The 13,806-nt window shown below is 67.2% G+C and overlaps 4 protein-coding genes and 1 non-coding gene across 5 annotated transcripts; 2 read left to right on the top strand and 3 right to left on the bottom strand.

Moving 5' to 3' along the window:
* Positions 1–3,499: 3,499 nt before the first annotated feature.
* Positions 3,500–4,270, top strand: RHOBADRAFT_54362 (uncharacterized protein; the record flags this gene model as incomplete). The annotated part of the gene is made up of 3 exons (XM_018417274.1): positions 3,500–3,553; positions 3,631–4,011; positions 4,099–4,270. Coding segments are annotated over 3 exons (605 nt in total), but the record flags the coding sequence as incomplete, so codon positions are not given.
* Positions 4,271–5,057: 787 nt separating this feature from the next.
* On the top strand, positions 5,058–6,994 carry RHOBADRAFT_45049 (uncharacterized protein; the record flags this gene model as incomplete). Its single annotated transcript, XM_018414533.1, has 6 exons — positions 5,058–5,834; positions 5,906–6,088; positions 6,156–6,410; positions 6,486–6,724; positions 6,799–6,871; positions 6,947–6,994. 6 exons carry the CDS (start codon positions 5,058–5,060, stop codon positions 6,992–6,994), a joined length of 1,575 nt encoding a protein of 524 aa, XP_018270608.1.
* A 1,248-nt stretch (positions 6,995–8,242) lies between these two features.
* Positions 8,243–8,333, bottom strand: RHOBADRAFT_t69. The gene has a single exon. It is a non-coding gene; the product is annotated as a tRNA-Pro (tRNA).
* Positions 8,334–8,568: 235 nt separating this feature from the next.
* Positions 8,569–12,211, bottom strand: RHOBADRAFT_54361 (uncharacterized protein; the record flags this gene model as incomplete). The annotated part of the gene is made up of 14 exons (XM_018417273.1): positions 8,569–8,775; positions 8,854–8,976; positions 9,063–9,346; positions 9,410–9,517; positions 9,590–9,730; positions 9,795–9,848; positions 9,925–9,985; positions 10,072–10,372; positions 10,447–10,852; positions 10,922–11,011; positions 11,083–11,350; positions 11,422–11,528; positions 11,600–12,066; positions 12,144–12,211. The coding sequence occupies 14 exons, from the start codon at positions 12,209–12,211 to the stop codon at positions 8,608–8,610; spliced, it is 2,646 nt and encodes an 881-aa protein (XP_018270607.1). The 3' UTR covers positions 8,569–8,607.
* Positions 12,212–12,656: 445 nt separating this feature from the next.
* On the bottom strand, positions 12,657–13,771 carry RHOBADRAFT_31970 (60S ribosomal protein L37; the record flags this gene model as incomplete). Its single annotated transcript, XM_018413007.1, has 5 exons — positions 12,657–12,702; positions 12,770–12,860; positions 12,935–13,023; positions 13,111–13,157; positions 13,769–13,771. The coding sequence occupies 5 exons, from the start codon at positions 13,769–13,771 to the stop codon at positions 12,657–12,659; spliced, it is 276 nt and encodes a 91-aa protein (XP_018270606.1).
* Positions 13,772–13,806: the final 35 nt, after the last annotated feature.

Below are 13,806 nucleotides of genomic sequence, written 5' to 3'. Positions count from 1 at the left end.
GGCGACGCGGGCGAGGGCTCGGGGGGCGCGCAGGGTGGAGCGTTCGTGTGCGTCGTGTGCGGCGACGAGATCTCGGGGCCGAGGTACTCGTGCGCCGTCTGCGAGGCTTTCGACTTGTGCCAGGAGGTGCGCCCGCTCTTTCTCCTTTTCCTCATCTTCTACGACACCGGCACTGACAGGTTCTGCTCATGCGCGCAGTGCGAGCGCCTGCCTGACCCGTCGTCGTCCTCCTCCTCGACTCCCCACGACCCGTCGCACATCCTGCTCAAGATCCCGGTCGCCTCGTCGGCGACGTCCTCTGGATCGAGTTCGTCTGCCTCGGCGTCGTCGATCAAGGCCGCCGTCTCGCGCGCTGCAGCGCTCGCCCACCCGTCAACTCGTTCCTCGACCGCGCCCTCGACCGCGCACCAGCTCGCGCCGGCGCCGCCGGCGAGCAGCGACGTCGCCGAGTACTGGAGCTGGTGGTCCGCCTGGTACGGCCCGCACGCGCATGCGCACCTGCGCGCCGCGTATCACCCGCCGCCGCCGCCGAGCTCGTGGTCCGCCTCGGCGGCGGGACCTGTCGCGGCGGCGGCTCCGCCTGCAGCGTCGGCGCAGCAGCCGGTCGAGCCCGACGCAGCTGTCGCGCAAGAGGCACCTGTCGCGCCTGTCGCCGTGCCGGCGCCGCCCGGCGCCCTCGCCCTCCCGCCCGCGGCGGCTCCTCCCCTTCCTCCGCCAACGCCCGCACCTCCCGCCCTCGGCTCGACGCCCTACCCTCTTTCTCCAGCACCTCCAGTTCCGCCTCCTCCTCCGCCCGTGTACCCGCTCGCCTCGCGCCGGCCACCCGTGCGCGCCCTCGCGTCGTACGGCCTGTACGAGTACGCCAATCACGGCGTCGCCTGCCGGCACTGCTCGAGGATCATCCCGGGCCCGTCGGCGATGGGCGTGCTCCCGACGGCCGACGGCAAGGAGAGGGGCGTGCGGTGGCTGTGCGCAAACTGCCCGACGTCGCCGTCGTACGACTTGGTGCGTCTCGCTCGAGCCTCTTCCTCTCTCCCCCCCTCTCTCTCTTTCCCTCTCCTCGCCTGAGCGCACTTGCTCATCAGCCCACGAGGCTCGTGCGCAGTGTCCCGACTGCGAGCCCCTGTCGCAGCAGATCCACGACCCGACGCACGCCTTTTTGCGCATCACGCACCCGATCCGCCGCCCGCTCCCCTCGGTCCGCGCCCTCCTCCCCGTCATCTACGCCCGCACTTCCGCAAAACCTCCATCGGCGGCGGCGTCGGCGTCGGTACGAGGCGTGCCCGAGCGCGACCTCATGGACCTGCAGAGCGAGTCGAGCGTGACGAGCGTCGACTCGGGCGGCTCGGGCTCGAGCGGCGGGAGCGCGAGGACGAGGGTGGGCTCGACGGAAGCTCGAGCTCAAGCTCGAGCAGCACGGCAAGGAGCAGGGGCGGCCGTCGGCGACGTCATCAACCACGGGCGGGTCATGTGCGACGCTTGCGGGCGGCGGGTCATGGGCATCTGGATGGCGTGCTGTGCGTCCCTCTCTCTCGCTTCTATTCCCTCTTTCTCCCTCTCCTCCCCTCGACGTTCCTCACTGACCCTCTCGCTCGCGCCGCACCTGCAGGTCACTGCCCGACGTCGTTCGACCTGTGCATGCCCTGCCTCCTCGCCGGCGCCTCCATCAAGCACGCGCACAACCCGGCGCACGTCTTTGTCGCGCTCAAACGCCCTGTCGACTTTGCGCTGCACGAGCGCCTGACGAGGCACCAGTCGAGGAGGCCGAGGGGACTGCTTGAGGTGGACCTGTACGCCTAGTCGAGCCGAGATTTGGTACCCGCAGCGTGCAACATGTTGTGTTTCAGTCTCCTCACGTGTCGAGCGTCGAGTACTGCGAGCTGTGCGTGTGCGAGAGCCGCAGCTCGCTCCTCCCGCTTGCGTCTCGTCCGTCGCTTGAGTCGTTCCTCTGCTTCGAGCAGCACGACCCTCTCTCTCGCGGTCGAGCGGGAGCCCATAGCGCTTGAGCAGGTGCGCAGGAAAGCATGCGCACGCACGACAGCTCTCGGCTGTGGTCAAGCAAGCAGGGTCGAGCGAGTCGAACTCGAGGGCTAGCGACTCGCCGACGAGCCGAGGCTGCTCTCCCAAATGGGTCCTCTCTCGCCCGACTCTCGCTCGTGCTCATGCGCGTGCTCGGGACTGAAACAGTCTCGTCGTTACAGTCGCAACTATGGGTGCTCTTCGACGCTCGCTCGTCGTCTGACGAGGCCAGAACGTGTGACGGAGAGGCGGGCCGTAGATCTGTGCGCATCGATCCAGGTCGCCTCGTGCGTCGTGTAGGCGCGTTCGACTGCTCGAGAGAGAGAGAGAGAGGAACGAACCGAGGACGAAGTGGTTGAGGGAGGAGAGAGCCCGCGGCGACCACCACGCGCGAGTCCAGGTTCCTTGAGCGATTTGTCACACGCCCCAGGTGCAGTAGACTGGGCAGCTTGCGCTCAGAGCAGATGAGCGGGACAGGAGAGAGCGAGAGAGCCGACCTCTGCCGCGACCTGTGGACGACGAGGACGAGGGGCCAGCTCTCGCTCAGACTGGACGAGCTCGCAGCCGCCCATGTGCTGCACACGCCGCTCGACACACCCGCAGGCTCAGCAAGGCCGGCCCCGGTGCGTCGAGACCGCTTCGCCCACTCCTCCTCTCGTTCCCCCGCACGTCCTGCACCACCGCCCTCGCACACGCCTTGGGGCTTACGTGCGGTCACTCAAGAGTCCTGTCTGACCCTCAGGCACCCCGCAGACGCCCTGCCGGCTCAGCAAGAGCGCACCTCGGCACCCTCCTTCCTCGTCATCGACCTCATCTGCTTCAGCGACCAGGTCCCCGACTCAGCCCCCTGTCGGCACCATCGCCCGCCCAACGTGACCTCGACCTCCAGACCCCTCGACTGCCGCCCGCGCACGCCGTCGTCAAGCGCTTTCGGTCGTCCTCGTTCCGCGGCGGCCAACTCGTCCTCGTCGATGTCGCGCCTGCACCGGGCCTGCGTCTCGCAGTTTCTTCGCGACACCTCTTCAACGTCTCGAGCCGGCACGAGTGTGGACGTGGCGGTCGCACCTCGCCGAATCGCTCGGTGAGCCCGCCCGCTCCCTACCCCTCTCTCATCCTGCTCGTATTTCCCGAGCTGACATCGCGCACGCGTACACGCGCAGGATTATCACGTCGACTGTCACGATCACTCGATGGACTGCTTCTACCGTCGACGCGACCTTGGCGGCAGCACCTGTTCTGCGGCAGCACATCCTCCCCCTTCCGCCAACCGGCCGACCTCGTCACGCCGTCGGCTCTACCTGCAAGACCTACACGACCGCATATTCGGCACCCGCGTCGTCTTCTTCAAGGGCCCAAACTCGTCGGCGCTGTACCGCCGCCTGTCCTCGTCCACCTCGACCAACCGGCCGACCGAGAACGCCCGACGGCCCGACCCGCACGACCCTGCGCACCGGCTTTGCGCTAGCTCGCCCACGCTCTTCCTCAACCGTCACGACGGCGCCCACTTGCGGCGTTGGCGACTTGGTCCCTCGAGGTGCGCTCGGCCGATTCTCTCTCGCTCTCTTCTCGTCCTCGTCGAGCTCACTGGCGCGTCGAGGCCCCTCCCTGCAGGTCCTTCTACCCCGACGTCGCTCACCATCTGCTCCAGTATACTGCCTCGAAGCGCTTGGCGCAGTAGCTCGACCGTCCGAGTCTCGTCAACTCGACTTTCGCCTCTCGCCGTCACACGTTCTGCCGACGCCGTCCTCCTCGCCGGCCCCGACTATGCGCCTCGTCGAGCACCTCCAGTAACGGCGCAAAAGAGTGCGCGCAGTGTAGCGCTTCGCGCCCGCACCGCAGGCGGCCTCCTTCGCCCCAACTTTCTTCCTTCTTGCCTCTCGACAACCCCGACTTTCCCTCGGGTTGCCTCTGACCTTGCTCTCCCCCTCTCAGTCTTCTTCGACGTCCTCGATGGTGCGAGTGGCCTGAACGCGATCGAGCCAGCAAAAGACGGTGAGCACCTCGGCTTCTTCCTCCTCTCCTTGGCCTCGTCGTCGACTGCCCGAGACGAACCTTGACGCGCTCTCCCCCTTCTGCAGGCACCTACAACCTCGCCGGATCGCCCCTCTCGACGATCCCGATGCTCTCGACCCATCTCCGCCTCATCATCCGCCTTCCTCCCTCGACCTCCTTCTCCTCGTCGACCTTCTCGCCGACCTTGGCCAAACCTCGACCTCGACTCGCTTAAATGCGTCAACGTAACCTCCTTCTTCGCCCCCCGTCGCCTGCCGACCTTCCCCGATTTGCCGCCCCGTCGCCCTCGCCCCTTGCCGCCGTGCTCGCGCCGAGCGAGCCGCCCTCGCCTCGCCAGATGTGCCGCACGTCGACCGAGCCCCAAGCACGACCAGAAGACACGGCGGCGAGGGCCGCTTGCGCGAGGGAGCTCATGGTGGACCGGCCGACGCGGCCGTCGTGCAACATGGCCAAACATTCCCCTCGTCGTCGCGCGACAAAATTCCGTGGCTCGCCTGGAGCGAGAGAGGCGGCTCGACGGCTCAGCTCGTTCGTGCGCCGGCGCTCTCGAGCGGCGGTGTTCGCCCTCGCGTCTCGACGGCCCTGGGCGTGCGCAGCGAGAGACGCTTGACCCGAAAGAGCGGTCTCGAAAGCTTTGTCTCGTGCCGACGAAAGGGCCGACCTCGCTCGCGAGAGTGCTGCCGACGGGCGCATGGCCGAGAGAGTGTCGCACAGAAGCAGGCCACGCGAGGTCCGAGTCGGCGACATCTTTGATCGAGAAGAAGCGTACGCTCGGTCTGTAAGGTCGGCCTCCGCACGTCGAGAGAAGAGCGGGGAGGCGGCGGTCGAGCTGCCGCCCTCGACACCGCCGCAGGAGCGCGTTTGAGAGGACGGAGCCACTGTACACAGTACTCAGAGCTCCTGCAAGCTAGCAGACCTGCCCCGCGAGAGCGAGAGCGAGGTGCAGACTGTCGGTAAACAACGCCGCGCCATCTCTCGCCTCTCTCTCTCCTTCTCTTCAGAGTACACCAAGCTACGGCACGATGATGCCGAGCTCAGCGTCCGCCCACTACGCGCCCGCCCATCTCCCCGGCTCGTACCACCCTCCCGCCTCGCCTCTCCTCCCTGTCGCGCGGACGACGACGACCTCCACCCTCGCCCTCGCCCTCCCCGTCCCGCCCCAGACCCGCCTGTGGCTCGGCAGCATGCCCGACGCAGTCTTCGAGGGCATCGCGCACAACCTCGCCTGTGACCGCGGCCCCGAGAGCCATCTTTGGTCGGCCCCGTCGCGCGACCTCGTCGTGTTCGCCTCGCTCAGTCGCGCGGCCCGCAGGGCGAGTCGACCGTACCTGTTCACGACGCTCAAGATCAGGAGTGCCCCGGCGACTCTCGGCGTCGCGAGCGCGTCTGGCCCGGCCCGCACCATCACGCTCGGCGACGTCCACGCCGTTCGGCTCGAGCCCGACAACCTGGCTGTCGCCAACCTCGGCGCAGGCCCGCCCAAGATCTTCATGACGTCGGCGCAGTGGCGTCACGGCGAGCAGGACGGCCGAGCCCTCGCGGCGTTCCTCGAGGACGGCCGCCTCACGAAGCAGCTCCGCCGCGTCCGCCTCGAGACGGACCGCCTCCCTCACGGTGTCATCCGCCGCATCGGTCGCGCCCTCTCGACCTGTCCCGAGCTCGTCTCCCTGCACCTCGACGACTTGCTCGTGTACGACGAGCCTGCGCCTCGTCGTTCGACCGGCCCACCCGTCCTCGCCCAGTTCAACAAGCTCCAGAACCTCCAGATCTTTGGCGCCGATTACCAGAACAAGGCATCGAAGGTACGTCGATTCTCTCCTCGACGCGGCACGTTCGACGACCCGAGATTGACCCCGTCCTTCCTCGTGCGCAGACCCTCGTGCCGCCCGACCTGTCGGCCCTCGCCACCTTGCGCACGGTCGTGCTCTCGAGATCCGACATACCCGGCTACACGTGCATCAAGTCGCTCAAGCCGCACCTGTCGCGGCTGACGGGCCTCGCCCTCGTCGGCGGCCGCTCGGGCCCGAACGTCGACGACATCCTCAAGGAGATCTCGGTACGTTCCCGCCCTCGCCCTCGTCCGGCACGGTCGGGCACTAATCGACTCTCCGGCCCTCGCACAGACCGTCCCGACTGCGACGCCGTTCGCGATGCGCGAGCTCGTCCTCAGCCTCGAGACGACCGAGAAGTGCCCGCAGCTGTTCCTCCGCCCGGCCCTCGCCGTCGTCGGGAGGACGCTTCGCGTGCTGTGCCTCATCAACTTTGGCAAGGTCTCGCCCGACGACTGCGCCGTGCTCGCCAACGTCGCGCCGCAGCTCACGACGCTCATCGTCCTCGCGAGCGACGGCGCATTCGTCAACCAGTGGCCTTACAAGGTCGTGAGTGATTTTCTCCCTCACCCTCTCCCTCTCGCTCTCGCATTTGCGACCGCAATTGACTCCCTCCCTTTACAGGAGCTGTACCTCGCCGAGCTTAAGAAGCTCAAGGGCCTGCGCCGTCTCGCGTGGGACAAGGCCCCGGACGCCAAGGCCGCCTCTCGCGCGAAGAAGAACCGCCGCCGCACCACGCCGACCGACAACCAGGCCCTCTTCAAGACGCGAAGGGCCGTCGAGCTCAAGCTCATCGGACGCGTCTTGGCCAAGGACGAGTCGCTCATATCGGTTTTCGTCACCGAGGGGCGAGTCAAGAACGGGTCCGTCGATCTGTTTCCCTCTGTCGCGCCCTCTTCTCGCAGGACCCAGACCTGAATCTTTACGTGATGCGCAGATGGCTCGGGACCGAGGGCACGTTCAACCCTGCCTCGGGCGAGAAGGTCATCATCGAGAACCAGCGTCTGGATGTACGTCCACTTTGCCTTCTGCCCTGCCTTTTCCGATTCTTCGGCCTCGACTCACTCACGGTATCTCGTCCGCAGCTCGACCAGAGCATCTACAGCGCGTGGGAGGCGGGCAAGGCGGCATGAAGGACGGCGAGGCGGGAGGGCCGGCGGCGATTCGGGTCGGGTGTGCTAGAAGTGACTTACAGAGTGCAACTTACTTGAGCCTAATGCTCGATCCCATGCCTACCCGGTGCCACAGCAGAGCGCGAGAGTCTCCTCGACTCGCAGGAGCTCGCGCGTCGGCTCCTCCGGATCCCCACCTCCCCACTTTGCTCTCCTTCTCTCTTTTGCCTCGTCACAGCTGCACAGCGTCCCTGCGCAAGCTCGAACGTGTCGTTGACGCACAGCTCGGTTCGGCCGCGAGCGTGTGAGAGAGCGCGAGAGTGCGCGGCCAGTCGGCGCTCCTGTCCACTTTCCTCCTCCCGCTCGTCCTCGCAATCTCGTGCGGGCACATCGAGCAAAGGTGGAAGGGCTCGAGCCCGACGTCGAGTACTCGTCTCGAGAGGTCGAACGAGCAGTGGACCACCGAGCGAGAGCGAGGCATGCCTGCAAGAATGCTCGCTTCGTCCTCCTTGTCCTCCTCCTCGGCCTCCACTCGTGCGAGCGCTGTCTCGAGGCGGTCGCCCCGTGTGCTTCAGGCGCGCGCTTACGGCTCGAGAGCCAAGACGAGCTCGAAAGGAGGAGCAAGGAGAGGAAAGCCTCTCACGCGAGCCGACCTTCTCAAACGCAGAGGTGCGCAGGAGACCGCCCTCAGCTCCTCCTCGTTCGCTCTGCTTCGAGCCTGAACCTGTCAAATGACTCTCTCTGCGCGCGTTGAGCGTCTCAGGCGAGAGGACGAAGCGAGACCGAGTGAGCCTGTCCTCCTTCCGCGTGAGTGACTTTTCTCACAGACAGTCGAGCCGGCCCCGCTCCTTCCTCTGGCTCGAGACGGTCGGCCGTCGCTCCCGAGCCTCTCTGAGCATCGGACGTCGAAAGCGAGGGCATACTGTGACATCGCGCTTGAACGCGCCCGCGGGCTCCTCCTCCTGCGCTCGAGAAGGTCGGGTGGCTGCTGTGCGAAGGACCCGCGCAGTGGTCGCGTTTCCCTCTCCGCCCTGCTCAAGCCGACCTCCTTCGTCGGAAACGAGTGGGTTGGTCGGCGGTGCTGCTGTGAACGGCCATGCCAGGAAGAGGCTCGTGCGTGTCCGAGCCTGCGCTCCAACCGGGTCCGCGCTCGCCGTTCGCCTCTCCTTTCTCGTTGTACACCTGCACAGCTGGGCTCTACCGCGGAGCAGCAAAAGCTGAAGCGTCTGGCGCCAGGACGATTGCGCGGAGCCGCCAAAAAAAGTGAGGGGGCCTAACCGGGGATTGAACCCGGGACCTCTCCCAAATTGTCGACTTGCGCCGACCCTAAGAGAGAATCATGCCTCTAGACCATCAGGCCCTCGATATGACCTCGAGCCCGCCTGTACACCCACAACCAGCACATCCTTTCCGAAACCGATTCCACCGCCAGCCGGTCCGGCCGCTATCCTCGCTGCACCGTGTGATCCCCAGGAATCCGCAGGTCGTTCACCGAACAGCACGAACCCGACAGGCTGCGACGCGCAAGACCGGCCAGCTGTTTCTGCAGCTGCGGAACTCTCGTCGCGGCTCTCGTCGGGCTCGGACCGCACTTTCCTCGAGGCACGTCAACTGTATTTGCAACGAGGCACTCGCTATGTGGGACCCTCACTCGCGACGCTCCCTCGATCGTCCAGCAAGGCCGCCTCGCTCGCCCGCGGCGGGTCCTCCCTCTCGCTCCTCAAACTCGCCGATGCCGCCTCGCGCGTAGAGTAACCCTTGTCGGGCGCCCTCTCTGCGCTCGAGATGTGCGCGTGGAGGTCCTGCGTGCGTGCGGAAAGGGGGCGCGTCAGGGCTCAGGACCAGGGCGGACGATCGAGAGGGAGAGAGAGGGTGCGCACCATCCTGGTCAAGAGGCCCATGAGCGCGCCCTGCCGGGTCAAGAGGACGAAGCGCAGGCCGATGCGCTGAAACATCTGCACGACGAGCTCCATCGGCGTGTCCTGGGACATGCAGACGGGGATCTGGCGAGGGGGTGCTCAAGGTGGGTCAGTGCACGGGCTCGACGGCTTCGAGGGCGCGAGAGAGAGAGAGCGAAAGGGAGACGCACCTCATCGACCCAGGGCGCCAGGCTGACCCACGCTCGCCCTTCTCCCTCGAGTGCGCCGAGCGAGGTAGCCGCCGACTCGTCGCCGTTGAACTCTTGCCCGAGGCCCCCGCCGTTGCCCACTTGCCGAGGATCTCGCTCGAGGTCGACGGCCATGCTGCAGCGCTGCGTTGGGCTGTGTGCGGGCGAGTGCGGGATCGGGATTTGCGTGCCTCGTCGGGGGCGAGAGGCAGAGGCGAAGAAGCACGGCGTGTCGGGCGTGACCTCCGAGACGTGACGCAGGTGGTCTGCGGGCGCGCGAGGCAGGTCAGGCGTGGGACGCGACGGTTCGAGGCAAGAGGCGGGCGTACCGAGCGCCTCCCGTAGCTCGGCTCGACCGATGTAGCCCAAGATGACCCTCGACCGCATCGACTTGAGGACCGGGAACCCTCGCCAGTCCTCCTTGTCAAGAAGCGCCTCTGCGATACGGAGCACGACATCAGGTTTCGGACGCCTCGGGACGAGGCGAGAACGAGAGGGCGAGGACGCACCGAGCCGTGCCACCTCCCACCCCTCGTCCGACACGCAGGCAAGCTCGGCGACGGGCGTCATGACGTGGCGAGCGAGGACCGTGTCGCGGCGATAGTCGAGCTTGTTGTTGAGGAACGGGTAGTTGCGCAGGTTGATCCAGGCTGCGAGGACGTGGGCGTGAGGAGGGCGTCGAGGAAGAAGATGGGGGAGGGCGATTGGACGCACTCTCGTAGATGCCGTTCTTGGAGATGTAGTCGCCCGTAAACTTTGCGACCATGACTGAGTACACGAGAGAGTGTGTCAGGACCGAGTCGAGGGGCGGCCGAGGAAGAGAAAGAGAGAGTGAGGGACGCACCGGCCAACATGAGCTGAATGACGATGTCGATGGCGCCCGTGAGCTCGAACAGGATGACGACCTGTGCGCGACGTGCGAGAAGGGATCAGTGACCGTCTTTGACGCCGAACGAGAAAAGGCACGACGACCTCGTGAGGACGGACGGACCAAGCTGATCGTCATCCTCGTCACGCCGCCGAGCGCGCTCGCGGCGCCGATGACGGCGTACACGCTCGGGTTGATACAGCCACCGTCGGCCGGGCAGTCGGCAAAGACCCAGCTCGCCGGGTGCGCCTTGTGGAGCGCGTCCATGACGAGACCGACGGCGCGACCGGCGCAGGCACCGACCGTGAGCGAGGGCAGGAAGACGCCGGCCGGGATCGAGGCGCCGAACGTGGCGGCAGTGAGGAGGGTCTTGGCGAAGGCGGCGAGGAGGAGGAGGAAAACGATGGACGAGGTCTTGGACGAGCTGCAGCGGGAGAGAGTGACGAGGAGGGTGTCAGGTCGCTCGGCGCGCTCGAGATAAGAGTGAACGGGACGCACTCGCACAGGCCATGAGCGTCGGGTCCACTGCAGTCCTGGAAGAGCGCGACGACGAGCTCGGCGCTCGGGACCCGCATGAAGACGACGAGGTAGCTGACGACGGCCGTGAAGAGGGCGAGGACGCCGACCTCGGTGACGGGCCAGTCCTGGAGCCCGCTCGTGCGCCGGATGCGCTCCCACTCCTCGTTGATGTGGATGAACCAGGCGCCCCAGATGCCGCCGGCGACGCCGAGGAGGAGCCACGGCACGAGCTCGAACCCGCGCCAGACCTGCGACGCCGTCACTTGGAACAGGGCGAGCTTGCCCGTGTTGAACGGGTCGATGTACTGGAGTGTGACAGCGGCGACGATGGCGCACACAAACGACTGCCACAAGGTCGAGCCGGGGAAGAAGGTCGAGATCTCCTCTGCGCGCGTCGGGAGCGAGGGTCAGTACGTGCTCTTGGCGGGACCGGCAGTGAAAGACAACGACGCACCGAGAGAAAAGAGAACGCCGCCGAGTGGAGCGCCAAAAGCCACCGAGACGCCGGCAGCTGCTGCCGCCGACAGAATCTCGCGATGCCGTGCTGCGGGAGGAAGCACTCTGTGAGCGCTCGTTCGGCCCGCCTGAGGGCGAAAGGGAACGACAGGGACGCACCGCCGTTGGTCCGTAGGGCCTCGAAAGGCCGCAGAACGAGGTCACAGATGCAGCACGCGACGTGGACGAGCGGACCCTCCTTGCCGAGGCTGAGGCCGCTCGCGACGGCGAGCGGGAGGCCGAGCGACTTGATGAGGAGCGTCATGGGCGACAGGAATCCGCGCATGACGTAGCCGCCGAGGAGGACCTTGATCTCGGGGATGCCCGTGTGGAAGGCGAACGGCGCAAAGATGTTGACGAAGGCGGACGAGGTGAGGGCGAACAGGACCTGCGCGCGCCTGGATAATCAGTGGCCCTTCCTCGACGGCGTCTGCTGCGTGAGGAGAAAGTCGAGCGCACCGCTGTCGCCATGTAGACGCTGTACTGTGCGAGCGCCCTCGCGACGACGTGACCCTCCTTTGCCGCAATCTCGCCCCACGTCATCCACGCCCGACACTGCTCACCTGCTGCGGACGGGGGCCTTGGCCGGCATCAGGTACGTGGCTCGAGGACGGTGACAGAGAAACGAGGGACGCACGATCGAGCCCGGCACAGCACAAGCCCTTGCTCATCCACCACATGTCGGTGCACTTGCCCGTCCTCAGGTCGCTCAGCCACGCACTGAGGATGTCGAGGCCGCTCGCGACCGCGCCCGTGAGGACGCCGACGAGGACGACAGCGACCCAGGGGCGACCGGCGTCCCACGTGCGCGCGACGACGCCGTGCAGGCCGGGGAGGGCGGCGAGGTGCGCCTTGCGCGCTCGCTCGAGGGCGTAGCAGTGCGTCCAGTCGATGGTGGAGCCGCTTGCGGAGAGAGAGGCTGGGTCGGCGTGCGGCTTGGCGCTGCGGCGGTCGTCGGGTTGGACGGCGCGACGAGCCGAGATGGGGGTTGGAGGAGAGGGCGAGGTCGAGGACGAGGACGAGACGCGCGGCGCGGCGAACAGGTGCGACGGGAACGAGGGAAAGTCGCGCAAGTACTCGGTCGTGCTCGGCGAGCGGGAAGGGCTGTGACGGACGGCAACTTCATCAGCGACGAGAGCTCGGCGGGGAGGGGAGGGGGAGGACGAGAGCGCGGAGCTCACCCGTTGGGCCTGGGAGGCGCAGTGTACTGGTCGGAGTAGCTCGTCGGCGCGTCATGGGCAGCAGGCATCCGCGCTGGCGGGCGAGCGGGAGCCGGTGGAGCGAGGGCAAGCGCGAGGACTTGCGGCGACACGACAAGTTCGATCCAGTCGCTCTCGCTCTCTCTCGCAGGGCTGTGCAGCACACGGAGCGACAACAACGACCCCGGTTTCAACCCAAACGTCCCGCTCGCTCCTCGCTCCTCGTTCCGTTCCAACACGCCCGCCCGAGTCCTGCCGTCGACCAACGCCGCGCTCTCCCCCACCGCGTCCCGCCCAGGTACCCCGTCCGACAGGCTCCACGCGCACCGAGAGATGCAGGCTCGCCAAAGGGAGAGGAGCGGGCGGAGGATGGTGGTGCCGGACAGGGCGAGAGGGAAGGTCGAGGGAGAGATGGGAGCGCGAAAGGTCGAGGCGGGGAGAGGGAGGGTGGGGTCGGGACCAAGGGGGCAGAGAGGCTCACAAGGACGGAGGAGCTTACTCCGCCTTGACCTTGCGGGTGGCGGTGGTGCCCTCGCGGAAGCTGCGGCGCGAGGAAGGTCGTCAGGGCCGGGCCCAGGGGAGGAACGAGGACGGCGACGACGACGCACCCGTTCTTGAAGCGGCGCGAGACGCCCTTCAGGTGCTGCATGCGGCCAGTGCCAGTGGTGTGGCGGCGCTTGGCCTTCTGTCCCCACTCGTCTGCGCGGCGAGGGAGAAGGCGAGGTGAGCACGACGGCGCGCGAGGGCCGGACGAGGCTGAGAGGGGGACGCACACGAGCGGAGCTTGGCCGCGGGGTAGCCGCACGAAGCGCACGACTTGTGCTGCTTGTGGAACGAGCGGCGGCCGCAGCGACGGCACAGACTGTGGGACCACGAGGGTCAACCGGGTGCTCGCGAGACAGGAGCGCGGCTTGTCTCGAAGCACGGGCAAAGAGAGCGTTGGACGCACGTGTGACTCTTGGTGTGGCGGAGACCGAACGAGGTGGTACCCTTCGTCTGTGGGGCGCAAGGAGGAGTGGGTCAGCGTCGGGCCTCGAGGCGCCTGGGTCGTCGACCTCGCCCGCTCCCGATCCTCGCGCCGTCCTGCTCCTCCTCTCTCCAACCCTGCGACGTGTTGCGGCAGCAGCAGCTTGCTGGGACATGTGGGGAGGGCGGCAAGGCGAGGGGAGGTCGAGGTGCGAATGTGGGTGGTCGCGCTTGGCGGGGCAGCATGTCGTCGCGGCCTCGAGCCGGGCGGGCGACCTGGTGGCCGGGTCGAGCGAGAGGCGTGGGAGGGAGTGGCGCAAATGGCGTGCGCTCAGAGGCGGGTTGTCGAGGCGTCGAGGCGGACGAGGTCGAGGAGGTCGAGGTGGGAAGCTGCTGCTGCTGCTCGGGCGTCGTCGCCGCGTCCCGAGTGCCCCGTGCGCGCCCCTGCTGCCGCTCCTTGGGCCGTCCTGGTCCCACCTGCCCGTGCCGTCCTCCACGAGAGCGCGAGTGGGGCTGTGCGCCGGGTTGCGCTCCAACTTTGCGAGAGAGCGAGGACGGGGGCATGGCTCGCTCGCCGGCCTCGGGTCGTTCGAGGGGTCGGGGGCGGGTTGCGGGAGGGTGGTGCGAGGTGGCGGGCTTACCATTGTCGCGTCGGAGAGGGGGGTTTGGCCTGCGAGAA

Source organism: Rhodotorula graminis, assembly GCF_001329695.1.
Source record: "Rhodotorula graminis WP1 unplaced genomic scaffold RHOBAscaffold_8, whole genome shotgun sequence".
In the NCBI taxonomy this organism is placed as follows: domain Eukaryota; kingdom Fungi; phylum Basidiomycota; class Microbotryomycetes; order Sporidiobolales; family Sporidiobolaceae; genus Rhodotorula; species Rhodotorula graminis.
This window is presented reverse-complemented; position numbering and strand designations above follow the sequence as displayed.